Source organism: Populus trichocarpa, chromosome 10 (genome assembly GCF_000002775.5).
Source record: "Populus trichocarpa isolate Nisqually-1 chromosome 10, P.trichocarpa_v4.1, whole genome shotgun sequence".
Taxonomy (NCBI): domain Eukaryota; kingdom Viridiplantae; phylum Streptophyta; class Magnoliopsida; order Malpighiales; family Salicaceae; genus Populus; species Populus trichocarpa.
This window is the reverse complement of record NC_037294.2, coordinates 13,442,393-13,469,670: the sequence shown is the minus strand read 5'-3', so window position 1 is coordinate 13,469,670 and position 27,278 is coordinate 13,442,393. Positions and strand designations below refer to the sequence as shown.

The 27,278-nt window shown below is 33.7% G+C and overlaps 4 protein-coding genes across 4 annotated transcripts; 1 reads left to right on the top strand and 3 right to left on the bottom strand.

Annotated features, from left to right (window-relative positions):
• Positions 1–435: 435 nt before the first annotated feature.
• On the bottom strand, positions 436–2,613 carry LOC7475540 (protein PIN-LIKES 2). The gene is made up of 2 exons (XM_002314781.4): positions 2,333–2,613; positions 436–1,921 (listed from the first exon to the last, which is right to left on the bottom strand). Exon 2 carries the CDS (start codon positions 1,897–1,899, stop codon positions 550–552), a length of 1,350 nt encoding a protein of 449 aa, XP_002314817.1. The 5' UTR covers positions 1,900–1,921; positions 2,333–2,613; the 3' UTR covers positions 436–549.
• An 8,463-nt stretch (positions 2,614–11,076) lies between these two features.
• LOC7475539 (uncharacterized) lies at positions 11,077–11,538 on the bottom strand. Its single transcript, XM_024610692.1, has one exon. The coding sequence runs from the start codon at positions 11,536–11,538 to the stop codon at positions 11,077–11,079; it is 462 nt and encodes a 153-aa protein (XP_024466460.1).
• Positions 11,539–13,426: 1,888 nt separating this feature from the next.
• On the bottom strand, positions 13,427–21,109 carry LOC7459797 (ABC transporter G family member 7). Its single transcript, XM_002314779.4, has 12 exons — positions 20,567–21,109; positions 20,130–20,320; positions 19,895–20,045; positions 19,473–19,605; positions 18,676–18,877; positions 17,415–17,688; positions 16,890–17,021; positions 15,661–15,881; positions 15,114–15,326; positions 14,915–14,999; positions 13,888–14,185; positions 13,427–13,785 (listed from the first exon to the last, which is right to left on the bottom strand). Exons 1-12 carry the CDS (start codon positions 20,831–20,833, stop codon positions 13,775–13,777), a joined length of 2,178 nt encoding a protein of 725 aa, XP_002314815.4. The 5' UTR covers positions 20,834–21,109; the 3' UTR covers positions 13,427–13,774.
• Positions 21,110–24,170: 3,061 nt separating this feature from the next.
• LOC7459796 (uncharacterized) lies at positions 24,171–27,138 on the top strand. The gene is made up of 3 exons (XM_006378396.3): positions 24,171–24,842; positions 25,078–25,120; positions 26,370–27,138. The coding sequence occupies exons 1-3, from the start codon at positions 24,363–24,365 to the stop codon at positions 26,798–26,800; spliced, it is 954 nt and encodes a 317-aa protein (XP_006378458.2). The 5' UTR covers positions 24,171–24,362; the 3' UTR covers positions 26,801–27,138.
• The last annotated feature ends 140 nt before the right edge of the window (positions 27,139–27,278 follow it).

The window sequence follows — 27,278 nt, the reverse complement described above, 5'->3', positions numbered from 1 at the left end:
CATCATCACAGAAGTGAAAAGCTCATCATGTATGGGATAAAAAATTATATAGGAATCACCAGCCATGTATCCTATGAAAAAGCGTAGCATTTGTCCAGTGCTCCAATTCAATTTCAGTATCCATTCCCGTGCCAACTTGAAGCGGAATGCTGGCCGTCTAGGTGAAACCGCTAGTTCTGACTTGTATTAGTTGGAAATTGGGACAGAAATTTTCTAATATCTAATGGAAAAAAAAAAAACTTCTGAATACAATCCATCATTTTGTCATTACACATGGCTGTCTGTATCTGTCTACACCATACCTGACTGCTAAATATGCTCTCAGAAATATTTTACAGAATAAGAACCTTATTTAATCTTTCAACAAAACCAAATTTGAGGAAGCACGCACCTTTCATTACCACCACCAGTAACCAGCAAAGTAAAAAAAGCAAATGAACAGAATTCCATCTTATTAAAAGCAAAGCACTCCAATGAAATGGACAGCAGCAATCTGACAGAACTTGGATGAAAACAATACAATACTCCGAGCTGTAAGATACCACAAACTCATATGTAAGTGAGTAATTTGAAGTAGATAATGATGTACAATGAAAGGGAGAACAGGGCGAAGACATGCTGCCAGAAGAGAAGAGCAGAGGCCTCCTTAACTGCATAACCCCTCAGGCTGGCAATTGCTCCCAATAGAATGGCACTTGGTGTTGTGTACTGTAATAAGAGCACAAATCTGTACATTGCATCACCCTGGACAAGAAGATGCAGTTTATCAGCCAATGCTACCACACCAATTCCCAACAGAGGAAGCACCAAAAGCCTTGCAACTGTTATGCCAATTGTAGTTCGAAGCCCAAGGGTAGAGTCTTTTGGCCCCTCCGCAAGCATACCCCCAAGAATTAGCATCACAGAAGGCACCATAGCTCCAGCTAAAATTTCTAAACTGTCTGTAACAAAAGATAGAGGAGCATCATATCCAAAGAAAAAAGCTTTTAGTTGAGGCACCATTCCAATGATGATAGCAAATAGAGAAGCAATTGTTGGAGGTTGAAGTATGTGCTGCACGGGAGTTTGTTCAACTACAATTCTGATCCTTCTCACAACTCTCGGCTCAGCCAAACACTGAATGGACCTGGGACTGCTCAAACTGCGTTCACCCAGGTCAATGTCCGGAAAAGTAGTTTGTGAAAGACTTGAGATGCTATGAAAGATCCTAGCAATAAAAGGCGTCTTTGAATGTTCAGTTTCTTTTTCCTCAATGCCTGGCCATTCAGCTTCTACCAGGAGAGGTCTACTGACATTACTAACTGGTTGTTCCTCAATCTCGGCTCCTTCCTCGACAATCTCATAGTACTGCATTGGAGGCTCCATCATGTGATAAACTAGGGTGTAAACAAGAATCACTGCAACCCATTGGGCAAAAGAGACATATGCCACTCCCTTCGAGTGGCAATGGGGTCCAAACGGGCTATCTTTAGTGTGACAGACAGATCCAACAATAGCGAGAGGGAGATTTCCAGTATTGCCAAAGGCAGTCATGATAATGGTGAATCTGTTAAACTGTGGAGGCGGACGACATATAAGCACCACTGCCACCCCGAGAAAGCAACCAATGACTGTGCTAACCAACACATTGACAGGGATAAACCACCAAAGGGCAATGTTCTGAAGCGTGATGCTTTCACCAAGCTCGGTGAAAATCAGGCAGGGCAAGAACAGAGCAAAAACTAGTTTGCTTAGGAGCCTAAATGTTTCTCTTGGGATCATTTGGGCTTTTGGGTGTGCAAGAACCAATCCTATAACAATAAGGGAGAGAAGTTTCATCAAAGGCACTATGGCAGTCAGCAGATTTTCGCCGCTTGACATCATCTTGTTTTCATATAACGCAGCCATATAACCAGACATCTTTCCTCAAAACACTTCCTTCCTGCAATAAGTAGCGAAACAATAGTTACAAAACATTCATTCCAAACGAAACACAATTAAACTTAAGAACATATTTGAGAAATTTGAAATTCTACAACATGGGTTAAATCAATCACCAGGAAATATAACAGAATCGCTGAGATTACAACATGGATTTCATACAATAATTACAATCTAATTAACAACAAAAACAATTCGCTCAGCAGATTTCAAGGAAATGCAGCGCATTTGTCTAACAGATTACGAGCGATAATTGATAGCAGAAATCATGAAAAACATAATCCAGATGCAAAACCAATGAAGTGCCAACATGGGCTTTTGATAATTGACGAAATAAAGCAATCCATGAACCACAGTTACAGATCAGCTAATTAAGGGAAATCTAGAAAATTAAGGGAAAAGGAGCACTTACAGATTAGGCAATTGAGGGAAGTCTAACATGTAAGATTAGGAGACTATAAAGAATTGCAGAGAAGAAGAAGTAGAAGATTGACTATATTCTTGACACTCTGCATCAGGGATAAGCACGGAAGCACCTCTATGTCTATGATTAGACCTCGATGATAAAAATCTGTATAAGAAACGGTGGGTGGGGGCAATGGCTATCAGTCGCCTTGCCTTGTAAAAAAAGGTTTTTAAAATATTTCAGAGCTAGATTTATCCTCATTTGTTATTTTGTTTTTTACTTTAATTGGTCAGGTATAATTGTATATTATGGAATATGGTCATGAATTTCTTGCTATTTTATTTATCACTAATCAACGATACGCGGGATATCTTGGGATCCGGGGTTATTCAAGCGGGATTTAAAAAAAAAATTAAATTTGTATTTTTTTTAGAAAAAAATATTCGAATATAATTTAAAGAAGTAAAAGTTAAACAAAAATAAATATTTAACTATGCATAACCTTACTTCGATTTTTTAATTATTATCTTTTAATTTATAAATTTTTAAAACAGTAGAAACTAATATAGTATTATGATTGATGATGTGATCATGTTTTTATGTGAGAGTTGATTGAAGGAAAAATATAAACACTGCAAATTATTTTATGTAAATATTATATACAAGAGATGACAGCGTTATTTTTAGATTAAAAAAAATTGGTTTTTCTCTTAAATTACTAGATAGAGAAAGGCGAGGAGAACTGATTAAATTTGAAAATAATAAATAAAATATGATTGATCCTTTTATAATTATTATAGTATTTGTTTTTCAAGATATATAGCTGGTTCTTGTTCTTCTCGGCATTCTACCGTTCTAAATTCCAAATACATGCATGGTTTATTCTTGGATTTTGGCCCAATAGACTTGTTTCTCTTGGGCTTTTAATTAGCTGATGATCGAGCTATTAAGTCTCTTTACGAGCGGGTTTTGCCTGCCTTCTAAATCCAAAATTTACTTTAACAAGAAAATTGAATTCTTGCCATATGATTTGAGATTTTCACTGATAAATCTTAAATTCAAATCCTGCGAGGGATGTGCATCGCCCCTGTTGTGTTAGCCAAAACCCGTAGACTATGCATATATCCTAGAGTCTGACAAAACTAAGCAGTCCGTATGGTTTAATATATTATTATTATAAAATTAAAATTAAAAGATTTGAGGTAGAATCACTATTTATATAAACAGTGAACCACCTTCACAGGACAAAGCTGGGATAACTTTTGAAGGGTGCCACTAAATGTGGTGTGCATGGAATTGTTGTAAATTTTGTGGTTATAATTTGAAAAAAATTATTTTATGAAAAGTATTTTTAGGTAAGGTCGGTTTGCTAAAATATATATTTGATTAAAATTAAGGTTGAACAACAAGTAGTTTAATGTGTTTAGTTAATAATACTTTTTAAATTGAGAAAATAACTAAAAAAAACATATATTAATATTGATTATTTTTAATTCAAATATTGTAGCTATTTCATTATGAAATAAACAATATTTTATATAAATTATTTTTTATTATTCCATTAAACTATCTGCAATTTCATCACGTGTGAAATCCATGTGACAATGATTACAGTTTTTATGGCTTCCTGAGCGTGCAACAATATCAGATAAAATATCATCAAGAATAAAATTAGGATTGCGATCAAGTTCTGCAAATGTTACGTCATCATGCGATCTTCTTCTAATGTAATTATGTAGTGTCATCGAATAATATTAAACACTAGTTTTTCGAATAAAACACAATATTTGAGAAATTTTGTTGGATTTTTTTATTTTATTGGGTTGAACCCGGTTCATTGCATTTAGGTTTAGGCCGAACCCGGTCTAGCCCATGAACAATGGAGACGCTCTCCATTGTTCATGTGAATAGTGGAGAGTGAATTAATTCACTTTCCACCTCTCCACTATGCGAGATGAATAGTGGAGAGTCTCCACTGTTCACATTGCATGCGACTGTGCGAGATGAACCACTGTGTGAGATGAATAGTGGAGAGTCTCCACTGTTCATCTCACACAATCACATGCAACGTGAACAGTGGAAAGTGAATTAATTCACTCTCCACTGTTCACTTTGCAAAACAATGGAAACGAGAAAATGCAGCTAAAGAAGAAGAAGAAGAAGGGGAAGAGCAAGTTACCTTGCGTGATTTTCTCCCCTTTGATGGTGCTGCTGCTGTTGTCGACAGTGACTCAAGGCAGTTCTTGTGGCGGTGACGAAGAAGGTAAGCGGTGATGCCCTTTTTTCTTCCTACGTTGACCTCTGTTAAACCTTTCTTTTTTGTTTTTGTTTCATCTCCCCACATTACTCTCTATTATGAAAAAACTGGGGTAAGCTGCTGTTTGCAAAGCTTAATTTTTTTGCTTTTGTTAAACCTCAAGTGCAGCCTCAATTTATGGCAGGTCCCATCAAAACAAAATTATATTTTATCTTAATCAAATATATATTTTTGTGACTAAATCTTAACCTCACACGCAACAATATTACCAAATAGCCACTTAAATATCTTATTGGAGCCCGAGCCCTCACTTGAACTTTTTTTTTTTTTTGTAAGGTATAAAATACATATACAACCCTAGGAAAATTGAACTTTTTGGTTGGAGCCCGAGCCCTCACTTGGGTCTCCGCCCTGCACCTCAAACATTTTTCTTTTTACACTGAGGTTTGTTTTTTTCATCATTTGCATCTTTTTTTAACTAGCTTTTTTTGCATCCCATTTAATCGATGCTCTATAAATTATAAAATAATATTTGGATTATGACAACTAAACCATCTTGATTTTTTTTTTTCATTCACATACTTTTTTTTTATCAAGTCATTTTAATTTTCATTTAATAATTGTAATTTGATGTCTCAAAATTGATGCTCGGTGAATAATGAAAAATTATATTTGAAAAAAACTTATAAAAAAATATTATTTTATATAAAATAATCGATTAATTTGGGATATTAATAAGAGAATATTGACGATGATAGATAATCCAGTGATATGTTTAAAAGAACGAGAATGGGGTTTATTAAGAAGGGAAAATATAGTAATTTACTTGTCACTTCAATTGTTTAGGATTTTTTTGTTGCTGTAAATATTCTTCTTGATAGAATTTTTGGGTTTAAAAGGAAATTCAATTATCCAGATGGATTTTAAAACAAATCATCTATATTGAAATTAATATATTTATAAAAAAATGTTTTTCTTGTCTAGAATCCACACTCTTGATGATGAACATGGAAAATATATTCAGTTACTAACCTGTAACAATGATTGATTTTTTAAATATTTTTTACTTATAAATATATTAAAATAATAATTTTTATTTTTTAAAATTTATTTTTGGTAACAAATATCAAGATGATTTAAAAACAATAAAACTTAAAATATTTTTTTTTCCTTCAAAGAAGCCTTCCAACCATGAAAACAAACAAGATACAAGCCTCGAAGGTGGCTCCTCCTGTAATTGATCGTGGTAGAATTTGTTCCAGCGTTGATTAATCTCCCAGAGGAAGCTAATCTCTTATTAGAAATTCGAAATCAAGTGGGAAGCAGACGGAACTTCATGGGAGCCGTGCGTTCTTAATTATTGAATGATAGATTAAGATACCATATAACAAAGGTTTGAACGACAATGAAGGTTCTCTCGAGAAGCGGCATCAAGGAGTCCTTTGACTTTGGTCGGAGGGCGGCGTCTTATTTATTATTTGCTCTCTGTATCTTAACACCAATATAGTTTTTGTTTTACAGATAGTTAAATACTACAAATATAATCTAACTTTTTAAATTTTTTTAATATTAACATGTTAAAAGATTAAAAAAAAACCAAATTCAAAAACTAAAAAAATTTCAGTTTTCTTAAAAAATACAATTATACCACAATGTAAAACACCTCCTTGAATTGTGCCCACCGGCATCGATACCATTTTTGAGTTTGGAGTTGGACGAGGAGGAAGAAGAGAGTGCACGCACTGATTACGAGTTTGATACGGGCGGCTGAATTCAGGGCTTCCTTAATTATTAGAGCTGGTTTGTTTTTGATGTGGAAAAGCGATTTTAATTTTTTTTTAAATTAATTTTTTTAATGTTTTTCCATCATTTTAATGAGTTGTTTTCAAAAATAAATTTTAAAAAAATAAAAAAAATATTATTTTGATGAATTTCAAATGAAAAATACTTTGAAAAACAACCACCACCACAATACCAAACGGGCTTTAAGAGAGCGTTTGGGAACGCGGTGCAAACAGCGTTCCCCCAAAATTTATTTATTTTTTTGTTAAAAATTAATTTTTTTAGTATGTTTTGGATTGTTTTGATGCGCTGATCTCAAAAATAATTTTTAAAAAATAAAAAAAATATCATTTTGATGCATTTCGGTACGAAAAATATTTTAAAAAACAACCGCAACTACACTTCCAAACATGTTTAAAAAAAAAGAGAGCGAGAGTCAAATATCTGAACATAACCTCGTTATTATTTATTATTATTGAGATCTATAATCTCATCTCTGCTTCTGCAATTTCCTGCGATAAATTTATGTGCAATCTCTCATAGGAGAAAGAGTCGGATTCTAGTTTCAATGAAATGATGTTAAAGTTGTCGATGATCCCTGGCAGAACGACTTTCTAAGGCTCCAAAGTGGCAAAGAAAGAAGATGATTGTCTCATTTGGTAGAAGAAGAGATATAAGGAATTGACTGACTCAAGTGGCTAGCCATAGAAGGACAAAGATTGGCCTTGGGGAGCTCCCAAGAGAGAGGTAGTCTCCTAAGGTTTGTGCTCCACCTTCCTTGTGCTGCTATTCCGACATCAGGTTAGAGCACCAACTCTTCGTCTCGTCTAATTATGAATCGAAGATCTCTCTCGTCTCTTTTGTGGTATTTGACACCGTTGTTGATTCATTTCCTGAAAACCTTCTTGCTAGCAAGCTATTGTCTATTGGCTAGCTCCATCACACTTTTTCTCTGAATCTTCCTTGGAGTTTTGTTGAGCCAACTAAGATCGGACTCATCCGTCTGAATCTAGACTAGCCTAAAAGAGCTGATGCAATATGTTCTCGTAGAAAAACTGTCAAAAAAAAAAAACAATGTAATACCTCCGAAACTGAGGCACCGTTTGGGATTCCATAAAAATTCAATTTTTTTAATTAAAAATTAATTTTTTTTTATATTTTGAATTGTTTTAATGCGTTAATCTCAAAAATAATTTTTTATTTTAAAAAATTATTTTAATATATTACCGCATGAAAAATATTTTAAAAAATAATTATAATTATACTTTCCGGATACTAAATTTGCTTGGGCTGCAAACTCTACTGGGCTCGTAACTAGACTGGTCTTGATGTTATTAAAAAACCGGTAGAACGTCTTAAATTATATAAGGTGGTCTGCTAATTAATTAGATTTTTATTTTTAAATTCCAAATTTAAATTTTGAGATTAGCATCTAAGGAAATTATTACTTTATATACACCAGTGCGATACGAGGAATGCACCCAAGCCCACTCAATGATCTTTTACTATCGAAAAAATAACTAATTATGATGCTTTAAGGAGTCGTAAATATTCCATATTATATATATATATATATATATATATATATATATATATATATATATTAAAACTCTTCAAAAAACAATGCTTCAGCTACTGGCGAGAATGACCTGTCAGAATCATACAGGATACAGGCTACAGGTACAGTAATCAAATATGCAGCTGATATTGCAGTCGAGCATTTGAGAGGCACACGGGTCATGAAAAGCATGGAGTTGAGGCGTCACGTTTGACTAAAAAACCAATGGGATGGCCCAGATAATCAATGCTAAACAGTATTTAAAAATATAATATCTACTGTTTAAAATATTTTTTTATCTTAAAGTATATTAAAATAATATATATTTTTTAAAAAATTATTTTCAAAATCAATACATTAAAACAATTTAAAAATATATAAAAAATAATTTTAAATATATTTTTTTTAGAAATCACGGTTTCAACTATACTCCTAATATTATCTAATTAATAAGAACAAATTCGCTAATTATTGTTGAGAACCGAAATTTGAATACTGCAATGCTACTGAATTAATCAACGGAACCCCTTTTCTGTATGATTTATTAGCAGCATAATAGTATTATTCTCATAATGATAAAGAAAAAATCATAATCTTGCAGATGATGAAGGTACAGTTTTCTCAGAGTTGTTTCACTCGTACGTCCAAGTTAAAATTGAATGGCTAAGATCTTAATTAGTAACCAATGTTTATTATCTAAACACTCAAAATTAGCTATTTGGAATTAACACTTACATTTCTTACAAGATATTGACTTTACGGTGAAAGCTTTATTAAAGGAAGGAGAAATTTAAAGAGATCTTATCAGGCAATAGGCTTAAAATTCTCCAAAATAAAAATAAAAATCCCACTAATTCATGGCAATTTGGAACGTTTACTAAAACTTTCACCGACTAGGAGAAAGAATTTCCGACTCTTTTGTTTCGTTTTTCCTTTTATAAGACGAGAAATATATTAGCATTGCGTTATGTCAGCACATGAATATATATATATATATATATATATATATATATATATATATATGCATGCATGAAATGTGTGCGTACGTCTCCTCACATTCGTTGAACGCGGCAGTTTGCTGCTTAATATTTATTATAGAGTTTGGTGTTGCTATTGTTTTGTAAATTATTTTTTATTTAAAATTAAATTAGAATAATATTTTTATTTATTTTTAAAATTTATTTTTATATCGGTGCATATCCAAAACATTAAAAAAATAAGAAATAAAAATAAATTCTTACAAAAACACGAGAAAAACACTCGACGTCATACAGTGATTTAGCTGGGTGTATTAAAACGTAATATCCAAGTTTGGATGCCATCTACTATTAGCTTGCTTGTTTTTATCCGGAGAAGAGAAGACATGGAAGAAAGTCAATAAACAGAAAAGTAGCATATACTTAGAAGCTACGAAATTCTTAAAATAATAAAACGATAAATCTACAGCAAGGCTTTCCATGTCCTTGTCCATTCTCTGCCTTAATTCTCTGCCTTTCCTGTTTTTTACCTTTTAACAATATTTTTTTAAAAAAAATTATTTTTTTATTTTAAATTAATATATTTTTTTTGCCAATATCAAAAATAATTTTTTTAAAAATAAATTTTTAATAAATTTTTAAATAAAAAATACTTTAAAAAATATTCACCAAACAAAAAAAAAAATATCCCGTAATCAGTGACATGATCAGGCTGAATTTCGTTTAGAAATTTGGCTTCTAACTTCTTGTTAAAGGCGTCATGATAGCAGGCTCCAGCCAGAAGTGGAAAAGATTGAACTCAGAAGATGCCAGCCATTTGAATAGGAATAGCAAGCAAAGCCACTTGAACTGATCAATAATGCCATTTGAATTTAGCATTAAATGCTTCCGTTGAGCGCTCAAGAAGCAGCTTTGGTCAAACTATCCTGTCATCGTCATCGTCATCGGCATCACCCTCCTTCAACATCTTCCGAGACATTAAAACAATTTATTTTGGAGGGAGCGTAGAAAAAATTATTTACATATCAAATTCCGCCCGTGTATCATTTTTATTCTATATCTACATGAATAAAATAAAAAAATAAATTGATTTTTATATATTTCTTGATTAATTAAATATTTACGGATGAGATATTTAAAATATCTTATTATAAATATAAAATTATATTAATAAAAATTAACTAATAAAATAATACCGTGTGACATCGGAAAAAAACTTGAAAATCCTTACAAACCTTTATAAACTGAGGGTTTCGTGTAGAAAAAAAATTTATTGGAGATACAAAATCTTCTTCATGATAAGCATCACAAACAAGAAATATACATTAAAAGTTTTTAAGCATCTTCCATTTATTTTTAAAATCTAAAAAGAACAAAACTCTATTAAATTAAACTTAAACACTTCACAAGAATTCTTCAACAACACTTCAAAAATAAATTAAATATACTTTTTAAAGCATCAAATGATCATTAAATTTTACTTTGCAATACACATTTAAATTTATACTATTGTAAAACATAAATTTTAACTTGAGTTCATAGATAAATTAAATCACTAGATATTAATTTTTTTTTTAAAAATCATATGATTAATTATTATTCACACAGATAATTTAAATAAAAATTACATACAATCATGATTTTAATAAAAACAAATATTTCGAGGGAGTCAGAGTTTTTTCCCCTTGAATTTGACACGTTGTTGGTTGCAATAAGAGACCTGGCTTTTAATTATTATTATTTTTTCAAAGATATGTAGTCCTGTACGTACTTTACACTCTTTGATTTTTTTTTGAATCTCTTCTCCTTTGAATCATGGATCCTTCTCTGGATTATACTATTATTGTTATGATCATCTCTAGACGTAGTTCTCACAGCTTAATTTATAAAATGTTATTTAATCTTTATTGCTCGGAATGATACCTGACAACCTAGTACAGTGCATCATCGCCGACAACGAGAGCGCTGCGTTTGTTGGAAATCACCACCATATTCTTACGAGGTTCCACCCTGTTGAATCTAATCACAGAGGCACATCAAGTGAAAAAAACCATATGCACGTATAAAACAAGAGAATAACCATCTCAAGATTTATTATAAAGAGGGGAAAAAACCCATATACTTCTAAATCGAGCTAGCTAGACATTAATTTTACTATAGGAATCTAGCTAATTAATCAGAGATGAATAATATTCCCAGCAACGAGCCATTCTACCAAATGGAACGTAGCCAACCCCATTGACGTTGGTATACTCAGAGCAACAAGACCAGCCATGCCCAACGCCAAGCTTGGCCTGGTTCTAATCAACACTGATTGCAAGTACCCAACTGCCTCGCAAATGTCTGAATTGTAACTGCCACGGTAATATCTCTTCTCCCATTCCATCCAGTCAGATGAGACCTCGTAAATCCTCTCGGCTATCTTCATCTCATGAACGCGCATCCTAAGAACAATCATGTCTTCGTCGATCAATTTATCACTATAATCATCCCTTCTCAGTGCTGAGATCTTGGCAGAACGTCTCTTATTTGTGCCAAGACATGTTTTTGAAGGTGCTGCTTGGTGCAAGGATCTGTCACAAAATGGTTGTGAAGCTAGGAGAGGTGATGAAGGAGATTTTAGCATGGCTGTTATCATTGTTTTGGAAGTGAATACTTGATTTTCTAAGTTTTCTGAAAATGGGTTATATCAAAAAGGACAATTTTTTGAAAAGAATGAATCTTGATGTGTGATGCCCTGCTTCGGCAGGGCACGTATATATAGAAGTGTGCACGAAACGTGAAATTAATGAAACGTGATTTTAGTCAAATGGCAATTGGCCACTTGGACGGCCGATGTATGTGCACCTCCATATTCCAGGAAAGAAGCATGCTTTGAAGTGATTTTCAAAAATGTTTTTGAAAAAATTTAAATTTAAATTTTTATTTTGAAGTAATATGTTTTTGATATTTTTAAATTATTTTGATGTGCTGATCTCAAAAATAATTTTTAAAAAATAAAAAAATATTATTAACACACTTTTCTTCATGAGTAATCACAACCACATTCTAAGTCTCTCTCAAGATTTTGCAATGTCTGTACGCTACGTGGCGGCGGCCTATTACACTAGTTAATTTTTCCTTCTTTCCAGAGAATAAAGCAAAGTGTGTGTGTGTGTATATATATATATATAATCCTCTAATAATAATAATAAAAATAATAATAGAAGGCTGCGACGATGACATCATCAAGTGGAATTTGCTTGCATGTTTCTAGAAATTTAACTTCATTTTTCTTTGAATTCATGTAAGCACGTGCAAAAAGCGAAAAAGATCGGATTAAATCAGTTGACTGAGCTATGAATATTTATCAAGGGGAGAGATTTTTTTCATAGGTGCAATTAATGTATTTGTTCTGGATTATAATGATAAATTGAAAAGGTATAAGGACTAAAGTAGAAAGGATGACAAATCAACGAGGGAAATTATCTTCATAGTTAAGAAAGAGTCTTCTAACCCGCGTTGTGCCTACATCATGTCTCCGACTTATTTTTTAAAGTGAAAAAAAGGTGTTGGTTAGTGTTATGCATGTATTCTGGGACATCAGATTTTTTTTAAGTGAGAAATAAATTGCTTTGTTAGATAAAATAATTTTTAATAAAATATATAAGCAGGTAAATAAAAAAAAAAAGTTTATAACGCTAATTAAATATTAAAGTGTAAAGCCAATCTTTCTGGCATATGCAAATATTTAACCCTCATTGTCCTTTTTATTTTATATATTTTTATTCGTTTTTTCTTAGAATAAAATATTTTTATAAATTAATTAATATGTCACATGATTATAATTTATTTATATAATCTATTTGAAGCGCTACAAACTAAAAAAATATAAAAAATATCAATTACTACTTCTAAAAAGGTGAACCAAATAATTTTAAAAAATAAATATAAAAGAGGGTTTTGATTACAATTCAAATAAAAAATGAATATAATGTAAAAAACAATAAAAAAGGAGAGACGAATCTAATTATAAAAAACAATTATAATGGGAATTGTAAAATATAAAGACTAAAATGGAAATAATGACGAATGCCTCCTTCCCTAACATGTAGCCTCGCCCCTGGCAGTTGAATCGGTCTAGTAACAAGCTACCGTCCACATGCATGAATGGTTCAGTCGAAATCACGAACCTAATTCTAACCTCCCTCCTACGTAGTTCGGCGTCTGATTAGACTTGCTTTCTTCTAAACTTCATGCTTCTAGGTGCTTAATTACTTAATTAAATTTTCTGACTCCCAAAATGCTCTAATCAGTATCTAGGCAGCAAAGTCAAATTCCAGTACTGGAAACATCATCATTTCTTTTTTTCGAAGGGGAAGACTGCCGCAATTATTTAATTGAAAAATAGCCACCTCTACCTGTTATGATACTCCCATTCACAGAACATGACGTCGCATTGGAACGGCCACAAGGGCAGAGACAAGAGGGAGGGGGTGCAATAACTTGCATCTGTCAAAAGACTCACACGAGTAAACACCGCATCATTTTGCACGATCTACTACTAGGTTTTTCCAATTAATTACCACAGCAACATTCAAATTTACAAGACAGTCTTGATCTCCTAAGGTTTTAGTCATCAGCATATGCACCGATCAAAGCAAATGCCGGACGCTCATTTTCCACCACCGGTCATTGAAAGGGAGGAGGAGGAGGAAGAAGAAGGCCTCTTTGGATGCCATTGAAATAAAACCATTACATTTACTAGTGACATTGCACGTGAGATTTTAGCTGTTTCAGTTTCAGACATGGACTTAATTGTTGTCAGGTTCTACGGAAGCAGCTTGTTAGCTCAGTGAAGGCATGGGACCCTCCTTATTGCACTGGCATCTTCTTTACTTGATACCTGTATCAGATAGATCAATAAATCGTGTTTTATAACATGCTATTATTATTAACCCCAAACAATTACAAATCCTTTTCTTTTACCATCCAAACAATTACAAACCTTCTAAGATAAATGGTCGGATTTCAACAGGTGGTGATTCAAGCTGCTGGTTTGATTCATCTTTTTTGGGTGGAGGAGGATCCAGTTGCTGGAGTTGTTTTACCTCGTCAGGGTCCAAAGGCTCAAGTTGTACCTGTGACTGGATTTGTTCACGACACGGTGGCTCAAGCCTTTGGTAACTGGGCTTGTTTTTCTCAAGGAGAAGGTACGTGGTGCAATACAAAAACAACAAAATTCTACTTTGAGCTACCACAGTATCCTTAATATGTCTTCCACCGAACGAGAGCCGCTCAAGTGCCTGAGAAACAAGAAGAGGAAGAAAGGGTAAATGCTGGATGCACAAGACGGAGAAAAAAGTCAGGCACAGGCACATCCAAATTAGCCATTTTGTCAATTTCATCACTATATTTCAAGTCATTGGCACAGAAAAATACAATTCATAGCAATCCTGAAAATTTGATTTTAAAACAGCTAAAACGCTCGAGAAAAGCACAACTTTGGTGGCTTAGTGGATCATTTAAGGTAACAAGTTATAGCTCTAATAAGGGCTATAGGCACATTTGCTCCAATGCATATCAATGTAGACCTTTCATCAAATTGTGAGCTGAAAGCATAAATGAAGAAAATATTATAAAATAACTACCAAATTCAAGAGAAGAGATAGAACATGGATAAGAAGCTGATGCCAATTCAACTGGGTCCAACCTGTTTTCCTCGGGAGAACTTGTCGATATACACGACTTCTCATAGAACAAAATAAAGTTGTGATGAAGTTTAAGAGCTTAGATAATGTGCATTACATTAAAGAAGAAATGTATTATAGTGCAAAATATTATATCATTGCTGTATTACCTTCCACCATGACCTGAGCAGCTTAGCTTTTGTTGAAAATCCAGTTCATCTTAATATGTTTTAAGGTTCTAGATTAAACAGGTCATCCTTTTTCAAGATTTTTCTATTTTCTCAACTACAATAGAGAACTCTCCTATGTTACAAGCAGGAAGACAGATTCAGGGCATCACATTACCTGTTCACCAGTTTCTACATCAATTGAACTTTGATGATCAAACTGAAGACCTCTAAATTCATTGATGCAAAGTCCTTGAAAGGCCCTGAAACCATGTGCAGAAATAGTCATACAACAAGGCCAAAATCAACTCGTCCAGTATAAAGGGAAGTAATATAAGAGGACGACTTTCTGTATAAGCAAGACATGATTGATTTACCATCTTATCAGGGAAACATTAGGAATCCATCGAAAGATGATTGGTGTATTATCTGCATTGACATAATAACCTCCGAATACTATAAAAACAGTCATAAGAGAGGGTCCGACAGCCATTGCTGCTTCAGTGGTTGGAACCATAGCTCCCACAGTTAGACCCATTGCAGATGCAGCAAATGACTCTGCTGTCACAATTCCACAGAATTTTCCAAACCTGGAAAGCACCAGTCCAAATTCAGTAACTTCAAGCATTGTGACTGCAATAAATATAGCATTTCCAAACCTAAAAGAGGTTTTCTCCGTGTTTTATTTCCACTGACTAGGGATTGTTCTTCTCTGAAGAACAGCTCATCTGGGTTCTTTTCTTTTCAGTTTTATATGCGTGCATGTCAGCCAGTTACTTCAATACTCCAAAAACTTTTACAAATTTCAGTTACTGATCCATGTACTTTCTGAATCTGTATAAATTTAATTGCATTCATTCAATATACAAATTGCAGAAACCCATGTGGTGTCAGAAATCAAAATGGTAAAATATGGAAGCACACCTTGAAAAGGTAGGGTGAAGACGAGACATGGGATACAGTACAGCACCAAACACTAATGGAAATGCTGCTCCAACAGGAATCTCAGCTATCAATTTGGAAAGTAGATAGGGTCCTAATGCATAAGAGCCCTTAGCACGCTCTCTATCTACAATTGCACGTTCTTTTGGAAACACACCCACTGTTTTTGTGAGAGCAGCCATTGCCGTGTTTATTGCTGCAACCTGAGAAAGACCAATTGTCATGCACAGAATTTTTTAAAAAAATATCTTAAAACAGTTGGGATTTTCATTGAATTTCAAAATTGCCACCACGCTGATCAGCTAATCTGGGAGCTTATTATTAATGATCATGTTGCGTCCGTGCATCAAAGGGCATCCAAGCTAAAACATCTGTTCTAAAATTTTGACCTATCTGAATTAACTAGTTGGGTGCCAGCGGTATCTTTTACTGGTTGTACCCGCCTAATACATGTTAAATGTAAGGTAGCTTCAGCTCCCTGCACTCCACGTGAACCATGTCTATCTCTTTTCTGTTTTATTTATTTATTATTATGTTTATGAATGGCAGTAATTTGGGACATAAGTGATCAGGAAATTCATATCTGAACTCATAACGAACATTAAAAGGTCTTCCATTACCTTAACTGGTCAAAGTTAAGATGCAGTCTAGGATAGTGCATGACAGGCTACAGCTATCACACAAGCTTACAAGAAAAGGAAAAAAAAGAACTCAGGTCACAGATTCATAGCTGGTGGATTAGAGGGTTGCTAGCCAGGCCTTGAGTGTGTGTCATTAATCAAGCTGGCAGTTTTTTAGTGATGTAGGTTTGTATTCTTAGCAAGGAAACTGAACGTGAATGTGGCAGAAATCGTAAAAGTGGGAAACAATGCAGAAGATGCAGAATATAGGTCAGTAGCAGAAAGCATATATATTGGCACCAACAAATTAGGTTGGAGTCAAGATCATGACCCAGGTCCTTTGGTCAATCACTGGTGAACATAATCAGCGCAGTTAATGAATAGCTGATACTTTCAAACTAGAATCTCGTGTCACATATTCAAGCAAATATAAAAAACACGTAGACATTAAAACCACTATTTGACATCACGAAAGAACCAAAATCTGCACATTTTCAGTTATTTTATGATGTTTGAGATCTTCTCATTCTATTGTGTATTGATCCTTAAAAAGAGCAGGGATTTGAAGGAGGAAAAAATAAGGTAACATACCTGAAGCAATCCCATCCTATCTTGTATTGATGTTTGAGATTTTCCCATTCTCCAAAAAACTGATCCAAATATTATAGCTGATGCAATTGACATTGTTGCCCGAACTTTGTTTGTTGGCCCATCACGAGAAGCCTAGTCATAAAAGGTGCAATAAGGGAAAAGCAGGAGCTAGAATTACAATTATCTGAAATTTATTTTTCCGTGAATTTGTCAATTAATACAATGCATATCTCTATGCCAGTCATCCCCTTCCCAGGGGTTTATTTTGTCATCTAGAATTGAGTAGAGATGATTTGCTATGTTCCACTTCTTAGTTTAGTTAATTAAAATGAAGAATCTAGGATTGAAGACATAAAAAGTAAAATAAAGCAAAGTCATAATTTCAGTCCAAGTCAATGCGATCCAGCCCTTCCCTTTGAGAGGAACTTGTTTCAGGGGTTGGGGAATTGTCTGCACTAAACCAGGTCGTGGTGAGAGACTAATGAAATGACTGTTTATTAATGGAGTGACAGTTGAAAAACCAACCTGCATCCATGCACGTCTAAGGAGCAACCAGAATTCCCTCCACCAAGACCCTTTGCCTTTCCCCTTTACACCAGTTTTCCTGCTCAATTTCTTGGAGTCCTCCTTTCTGGTAAGTGGAGTTGCATAAAGAATTGTTGATGATTGTTGTGAAAAAGATTCAACTAGACCATCTATCCTTTTCCGTGAAGAGTAGACACTTTCTGCAGAACTGTAGTCAATGGATATGAGATCAGCCAAAAATTCAGCAGGATTGACATGGTCTGGGCAACGATACCTGTTGAAGGAATCAACAGACAATTCAGTAATTTTGGAAAACTGAGACAACAGCTCTACTTTTTTAATGATTAATCAAATGCACCGCCAACAACATATTTTCCTCAGAGAGAGAGAGAGAGAGATAGTCAAGACAGTAAACCAGAGCACAGATTAATATTTGTATAGGAGAAAGGAAAATACAGACCCAAAAAAAAAGGAAACACAAAAACCTAAAGAAAAAGGAATTGCTCTAAATGAGAAAGCAAGAACTTAAAATCAAATGGACATTCTATCAAAAATCCAACTAACAGATTAGTAGTTCCAGATATTCAAAGTTGAAGCATATACATGACAAACATAAGCTCTTAATTATGAAATCACTAGTATTGCATTGAAAGAATAGTAAATGGTCATACACCATAGAAATGAGAGGCACAATGTTCAACGTAAACAGTTATATATTTCTAAACCACAGTAAAATAATAGCTTGCAACACTTGTAAGTCCCTGCCATCTCATAAACTCCTATCCACAATCCCAGGAATTAAGGCTGACATCTCAAGATTCCCAAGTTTAACCACTACCTTACCCAGTAAGTTGTCTTGTCATGCACAAATGTATTTAATTGAGTATGAAGTGCCATTACAATTCCGAAAGCATATTAGTTAACATAATATACATAGTCCCAGGTCAAAATGTAATTCAAGCCATTGAAAATATTATAAAAAAAGTCATTAAAAATCAAATCTGTCTATAGTCTAAAAATGTAAAACAGCATTGCCAGAGGGAAAAAATTAGTTCCACTGGCAACACAAAAACATCACCTACTCCCCCTTTTTCCCTTCCATCCAGCTATTATTCTACATGTACTTTGGACCTCTATATCCATCCCAAGATAATAGTTTAAAGAGAATATAAATTGTTGAAGTTGAGAATAATGAGCAAAATCAACAGTAAGCAGCAGATATAGAAATGAGAAAAAAGATAGGCAAGCTTAGGCTAATAACCCGAATTTTGAGAAATATGTCAGTGGCACATCATGTGCTGAGCCAGCATAGACAAGTGCACCCTCTGCTAGTAACACAATGTCATCAAATTTACCATACACTGAGCCTCTAGGCTGGTGTATGGAACAAATTACAGTATGTCCATCCTGCGCCAGTTGTCGGAGAGTTTCCATTACTTTCTCTGCCTGAAAAGCATCAAGCCCTGGAAACACCATGCATGACCTTGTTAAAATTGGAAAGAAGATTTACTTCAGCTGTGAACCATATGGGTTACATGATCAATAGTTTATAGATTTTTATTTTCACTTCAAATTGATAGTCTTGCTAATACCTATCCAAGATTAAGGAGTCAAATAAAATCTCTTCATTGATGTTAGCACGACACAGCCCAAAAGTTGAGAAACCTTAGTTTCAAATACTATTGAGTTCACTCTGCATTACAAAATGCTGGGAATCAATGCAAAGCCAAATTCAGCACATTCAGATTCAGTAGAGCAGGTATTTATCCATATCTACCGGGTCAACCCTCACATTTGAAGAAGAATTTACTCCATCATCATCATAGCATTGTTAAACACTGGTCTTAACTCTTAAACATGCCTTGTGCACAATGAATTTTAGTAAAACACAAGGTCATTTTGCCTCCCTAAAATACAGTAATAGCAAATTCAATGCACATGTATCCTGTGCATGCTGCATTATGATCGTATACATTAATCATATCAAAGCTTAATGCCTCCACAATTCAGATCAAATCCAGACTAGCAACAGTTCAGGATGCAAGCAAGCACGCATACCTGTTGTAGGTTCATCAGAAAATATTACAGATGGGCTAGCAATGAGTTCGCATGCTAGTGACAAACGTTTCTTTTCACCGCCACTTATCCCACGAACTTTTGCATCACCAACATTGGTATCAGCACAGCTGGCCTTTGGAGAAAGAGAATAAAAGCAAATCCCCCGAAAAGAAATCAAATCAGAGAAAAAAATGCATAATATAAATGATAAGTAAAGAATTGAAAGACAGATGATAGTTACATGACTTCATTATATAAACCATTAATTGTTTGCGAAGTAGAAGGGACATTAGCTTGAAGTGTAAAAGTAAAAGTGAGGGCTTGGTATCTAATTTTAGAAGTGAATAATATTATGTCTGCAAAGGGGATCAATCAATTTAATTTATGCATTTAAATTAAACTTCAGAAGAAGTTTGCCTTACCAAACCGAGCTTGAACAACAAATTATTCACGTATTCATCTCTCTCTTCTACCGAAGCTATCTCTGGAAGTTGAAGTTCAGCAGCAAGAGACAGTGTTTCCCGCACCGTAAGCTGCGAGAAAAAAAGATCTTCCTGTCTCACATAAGCAAGCCTGTAACAACAATTGACCTCATAAACACAATCGAAAGCCTATACATTAAGCTCAGCATCACAGGTCTACAACAAAACACCATACTTGTAAGCTCTATTTGAACTAGGCCTCCCATTGACTTCCAAAAGACCTGACAAATGCAGTCGCGGTGATGCCATTAGCTGTCCTGCCAAAACATTGAGCAATGTTGTCTTTCCTGAACCTGATGGTCCCATTATTGCAAGCAATCTTCCAGGCTTTGCTTCTCCACTCACATTATTAAGCAGAAATCTCACCTATAAGTTAAATTTCAGTCAAGCATACAAGTGACCCAAAATTCCAAGCTATATTTGATAAAGCAGGGAAATTAAATTAAGCAAGGATGAACATCATGTAGTTACAAAAATAATAATAATAATCAGCACACGAGAGTGAATCATCTAGATTCGATCAATTTTCTTTTTCTTCATTTTCTCAACAACCAAACAGAACTTGAAAGAAACGTGAAACTCCCAGAGAGGGGAAATAAAATTCCCACTCACTGATTTGGAGGATTTATCAGAGAGCGAGCATGTGATGTTGCTCCACCGGATAGTAACCGGGAAAACTTTCCCGACATCTGGACTATCGTCGTCGGCTGCGTCGTTTTTTTCGTCGTCAGGAGACTCGTCGTCCGGCATCAGAGCGGGGCCGGGACCGGAAAACAGTCGGAGGAGGAGAGCGACTGCGGCAGCAGCCAGAAACTGGCCGGCACCGTTCCCACCCAAACTCACTAGCTGACCCGCCATTTTCCCGCCAAAACGCACCATCTCGCTCTCTTTGTGCTTCTCCTTGGAGCAGACTCCGTTGGGGGAGGGGACTAAAGATCAAGCTAAGCTACTGCTCTATTCTGTGACTATGATAGTGATCAAGGTCCGTAGATAGGATAAACGGCGACGTCTGGGGCCAAAAACTGCTGCTGCTGCTTTTGTAAGACTTGTCGTGGTCTCATAAAAAGGAAAACGGTGGTTCAGATTTGGCTGGGGTTCTGAGAACACGTGTCCAGTCTAAGGATAAGGTAGATTGCTTCCTTCGGTGTAGACACAGAGTTCACAGCAATGGGTAGGATTATCAGTTTATCATACTAGAAAAAAAAAAAAAGCGGGATTAGCTTAGGGGCATGGTTGGTTTTACATTAAAAAAATTATATGTCGATCATTAATTTTTCTATTTAATAGGGGTGATGGAGTGTTTTGTTATTATTAGTTGTTTATATAAGTGTTTATTTAATGTGTTTTTTATTTTAAAGTGTGTTAAAATAATTTTTTTATTTTTTAAAAATTATTTTTGATATTAGCATATTAAAATGATTTACAAATATAAAAAAAATATAAAAAATTATTTTTTAAAAAAATATTACTTAAAATACAGTTACAGACAAGACTTATAATTAATTGTTATCAAAATATAATTGACTTTTTAGTTGAATAAGGTTATATTTACTTCATCATTTTAACTTAATCACTGAATCTATGATTTTAATTATAAGTAAGCATGATATGATGAGCATATATATTAGACTAGATTTAGTTTTATTTAAGAGGGTGAAATATATTATTTTTAAAAATATTTTTATTTAAAAATATATTTTTTACGTTAGTATATTAAAACTATTAAAAAACACATAATTAAAAAAAATTAAATTAAAAAATTAAACGTAATGCCAAAAACCTTAATCGCTTGTTAGCAATGATAGTTCTATCATTACCGATTTGTCCTGGAATCTAAAAGTCAAGTGTCCATTTATTCACCATTTACATGATTCAAATATTTTCAATCGATAATGCTTGATGTAAGAAGCTTTTTTCAAGTGTGTTGATTAAATTGATGTTAATGTTCAATACAATATTAAAAATAAAATAAAATGAAGAAGGATGTTCGACCGATGTTCGCGATCACACTGGACTCGGATAAATATTACTGGTGTAAACTTTTTCAGAAAGTCTTTTATGTAAATATTAATAATAACTCTGTAGGTTTTTTTACTGTAGCAGCAGTTTTTTTTTTATATATTTTTTTTTTCGGTTTTGTTTTTTGCTTTTGTTTTTTTTTAACATGTATTTTTATGGTTTTTTTTTACCCAAAATTGATTTCTTCTTTTTTTTTTGTTTCGTTTTTTTTCTTAATTTTTTTGTTTCAAAATTATCTTTGCTAAATTTTTTTAAATACTGAGCTGGTTGAAAATTTAACTATGTAGTTTTCTTCTTTAAAACATTATGGATTGCTATAATATTCTCATACATTGTTTTCTTTTTTTTAATGATTTTTTTATTCTTTTTTCTTTCAAAATGGTCTTTGTAGATTTTATTTTTTTTTATATTAAGTTGGTTGAGAATTTAGCTTTGTAGTTTTTTTTAAAAAAAAAAAATTCCCCAATATATTTTTTTAAAAAATTATCTTTATCAAATTTATTTATTCAATATTGAGCTGGCTGATAATCTAACTTTGTAGTTTTTTTTTTTTTTTTAAATTGTCATTTTTTACATATTTTTATTATTATTATTATTATTATTATTATTATTATTTGTCTTTTTCTTTAAAACACTGTAGCTTTCCCCACGTGTTTTTTTTTCGCTTTTGTTTTCTTTTTTGTACATTTGTTTTTCATTTCTTTTACCCAAAATTGACTTCTTTGTTTTTTTTAAGATAGCCTTTATCGGTTTTTTTATATATTAAGCTGGTTGAGAGATTAGCTTTGTAGCTTTTTTTTTAAAAAAAAAAAACACTATGGATTACTACAGTGTTTCCCTTACATGATTTTTGTTTGGCTACAGTGTTTTCCCCACATGTTTTTTTCAAAAAATTATTTTTGTTAAATTTATTTTTTTCAATATTGAGTTGGTTGAGAATTTAGCTTTAGCTTTAGCTTTCCCCACTTTTTTTTTCATTTTTTGAAATTTTCCCCACGTTTTTTCATTATAATTATTATTATATTGTATTATATTATATAATTGTTTTTTCCTTTTGTTTTTTCTTTTTAATTTTTTAATGAATTTTTTTTTTATTTAGTTTGTTAATGTTAATTTTTTTTTTATTTAGTTATCAGATTTTCATGATACGAATCTCGGGTTTGATGGGTTAACTTGATCTGACGAGTTATTTTTTTCATTTAGTTTAGTTTGTTAAAGTTAATTTTCTTTCTATTTAATTATCAGACTTTCATACTTTCATGACACGTATCCTGGGCTTGACGGGTTAACTTGGTTTGATGGGTTAACCCGGTTAATTCTAGGTAAACCCATCATTTTTTTTTTCTATTTAGTTATCAAACTTTCATAACGCAAATCCCAGGTTTTACGGGATAACCTGGTTTAAAAGGTTGACCCAATTAATTCAATTTTTTTTCCTTTTCTTCATTAGTTTTTTCCTTCCTGTTAATTTTTGTTCTTTGTTTTTTTTAATTAATCTATTTAATTATCATACTTTTATGACACGACCTTATAGTCAGACCCACATTTAGTATTCTTGGGTCTGGTGTTACAGCCAGACTCACTTAAACTTGGGTCATACAAGTTTAATTTTATTATTAATATTATAAATATTACTCTTAGGTCAGACGTTGTAGCCAAACTCAAGATTATTAGGTATAACTTTGCAGAAAAACCCAATATTTTTAAATTTTTATTTTTTTAAATATTTTTTATGCAAAAAAAATGACCCGCGGCATCACGCGGGTATCAAAGCTAGTATAACTATAACACATGAAATAATTTTTTAATACACTTTTCAAAGTCCATGGAAGTGAAAATTATAAAAATGAGATTTTATCTGGAGAATTGGAAGGTAAACGTGTTTTTTCCCTCTCACTAGTGTGAAGAAAATCTTGCAAGAAGCATTTGGGTCTCTAATTTATTATAAATATATTAAAATAATATTTTTTATTTATTAAAAATTATTTTTAATATTTACATATCAAATGATTATAAAATATACAAAGATTAATTATAGACAAAAATTTTAATTTTTTTAAAACACTGTTTGTAATACAATTTCAATCTGCACTTGCAAGTTGCAACCCATGACCACCACCTCCATTCAATCCACGTCATTTTTAGTCCACGTGTAACAAAACCACTGCCCGCACTGCTCCGACCCCACAAACTCACAACCCAACCGAATATCTCTCTCGCAAATATCCGTCTCTCTCCGTCTTCTTCCCAGAAAAGAAAAAGAAAACCCTACAGCTCACAACACAATAACACTCTCTCTTCCTCCATCCCTATGAGGTAGCGTAGGCAGAGCGGTACTGTACTTTCAGTACCCATTACTCAAAGACAGATCTTGCCATGTGAGCAAAACATGGCCAACAATTCCAAAGAAGAGCCAAAAAGTGCTCCGCAACCAGATCGGTGGTACAATCTAGCCCTAGGTCCTTCATTTAAAGAGCAATCCTCCAATAAGTTCTGCACTCTGCGATACGAATTTAAGCCAGCTTCGATTGACAAAACCAAGCCTGGATTATTCCACAAGAACAAAGACAATCGAGTTTCGGTTGAGTTTCAGAACAATCAATTAGGCAAATCGAAAGTCACTTTTGAAGGTAGCAGCGAGGATTATAAAGAAAACGATGCCGTTCTGTTTTTCGATGGCCAGACTTTTCGATTGGAGCGCCTTCATCGGTCTGTTAAGCAGCTTAGGCACCTAAGATTGCCTGGTGAATCCGCTGCAGCGGCTTCTGCTCAATCTATGCTGGCTGTGGAGGCTCCCGGCTTGTCTCCTCCTGTTGGGAAGGGTGCGAAGCCTGTTCAGATTGGGCGAAGTGCATTTCCTACTGTGCCTGTAAGTTTCGATTGAATTTTATTTGATGATAACCGTGATCGCCTGGAATGGCGCAAAAGGATCCATATAATCAGCCTAAACTAGATTGGGATTGAAGATTGGTTGTTGTTAAGTCTTTGTTTGTTAGTTTGCTGTCTCTGCGTCCGCTGTTTTTAAAGTGATCATCCAAATCTCTTTGTTACTCCGCTTCCCTGCTGATGCTTTATATTTCTTCCTATGCTTTGTGTTTGAACAGGTTGAGGTGGAACGGATTGATGTCGGCGAGCCACATGTTTTAGGTATTTTGAATACACACACATGTTTGGATTCAAGTGCATGTTTATCCCTGATTTCACCATGGATTTGGCCACAAACCAAAAATTTATTCGCACAATCCAGTTATGGATAAAATAAAAGTGATCAGAAAAACAAACCAAACTTTAATTCGAGAATGTAACAAATAAATCCCGTCACAAATAGTTAAGTAATTTCTGAATCTTGTTCAGAACCTTTGTTAATTAGTTGTATTTGTTAGTCATTTAACAGGATATTTTCTTTTCGTCTATTAGGATGGATAAACTGTGCATTTATTCTAATTATGGTGACCTTAGTTGGATTATCTGCCCAATTAAGATTTTTTTGGTTCAGATTCTAGTTATCATATCACAATGGCCATGCGGTGCTGTTTGCTTGTGAATTCGCACATAATTTCCTTGCATCTCTTTTGTATAAGCCAACTAGATGTTTCGATGTAACGGTATTAGGGGAAAAATCATTTTAAATCATGCTCTTACATTGGTAGATAGGATTTCTAAATGAAGATATCGCAGGGCTGGATATGTTTTTTTTTTAAGAAAAAAAAAAAAAACTCTTAATGAACCCTCTGATTTTTTAGTATTTGAGTTGGGTTTTACCTTCTTTTTTTTCTGCATGAGATTTTTTTTAGAATTTCTAGTGGAAACAATTATGCATTCCTTGTTATTGTGAAGAACTATATTATCCTCAAGGACTCTTGATCATGGATCAAATCTGTCACTTAGATTCAGACCCTCTTATATTTCCATTTTCAATATCCACAACTTATCCAGTTAGACAACTCTGCTTAAGTTAAAAGGTTTTGTGGTCATGACACTATATCTTTATGGCAACTTCAACAGTTCCTAACTGGTACTCCTTGACCTGCCTTTTCTGGTCTCAGTTTCTATTATTATTATTTTTTGCTTTGGACCTATTTTAGCCATTTTTGTTTGGTTGTTTTTCTTTCCTCCTGATATCCAAGAATATTTAAAATTGTTTGATTCTTGGTTATATGAAAAACACATTCTTTTTCATTCTTACTGTTTGTCAACATCATTCAGCCATTTGAAAAGGTCACTTGCAAACGAATTCCAAGCAAAGAACAGGGATATTTCCTGAGTTCCAATGATTATTCCTATGTTATCTTCAACCATTGCTCGTCATCATGATTGATATTTAGTGTTTCAGCTTACTGTTATCTGCCACTTATTGCGTGTTATCATGAATAGTAATGCTCTCATCATATGATAGGTACAAAAGCAGCCAATGAGGGGATTACTGAGCATCCAACCCATGTACCAAATGTATCAACTTCCTCACCAAGCCCTAAGAATGATGAAGCTGAAGAACATCAAGACATAGACATCGAGGACATTTTTGGTGCTGGCTCACCTGATGATGGGAATGCAACTGAAGAAAAAGTTGATGTTGACTTTGATATGCATGCACCACAGCAAAACAACACTGATGATGAGATTGCTGATGTGGATGATAATGGTGATGAAGCAGACAAGGGTCTCAATGCTGCAGAAGCCCTTAGAGCCCAGGAGAATGCAGATGAGAGAGATGAGCAGACTTCCAGTTCTAGTAGTAGCAGTGGAAGCGGGAGCAGTGGTAGCGGGAGCAGCAGCAGCAGCAGTGACAGTGAAGGCAGTGATGAAGATTCTGTCAACTCTATTTGAAAGTTAAAGCAACTCTCAAGAAACATCTAAAAACTATCAAGCGGGTACCTGCAAGATTATAACAAAAGCTAAAAGAGTTCACATTTTACTGTCGAAATCCACAGTAAAATTTATTATTTTACCCTTGATTGATAAAATCATCCAGGGAGATCTTTTCAATGGAGCCATTAGTGTTTTTGTATTTGTATTGCAAAGTGTAATTATTTCATTGCCCTTAAAAGTAAGAAATATTAAACTTGGGTAAACGGGCTTTGACTTACTTTAAAACAATTAAGTTATTTCATTATTTTAGAATTAAAAAAGGTTGTGCCCTTGGTATAGGGTTCTTTTGTCTTTTACATTTGCTTGTTTAGTGGGTCTTGGGTGTTGTTAGGGGTAATAAGATAATTTAGTAAATAAATAATTTTTTTTTAAAAAAACTAAAAACATATGAATAATATCCATCGGATCTGAATGGTGAGGGCGATGCTGGGAAGTG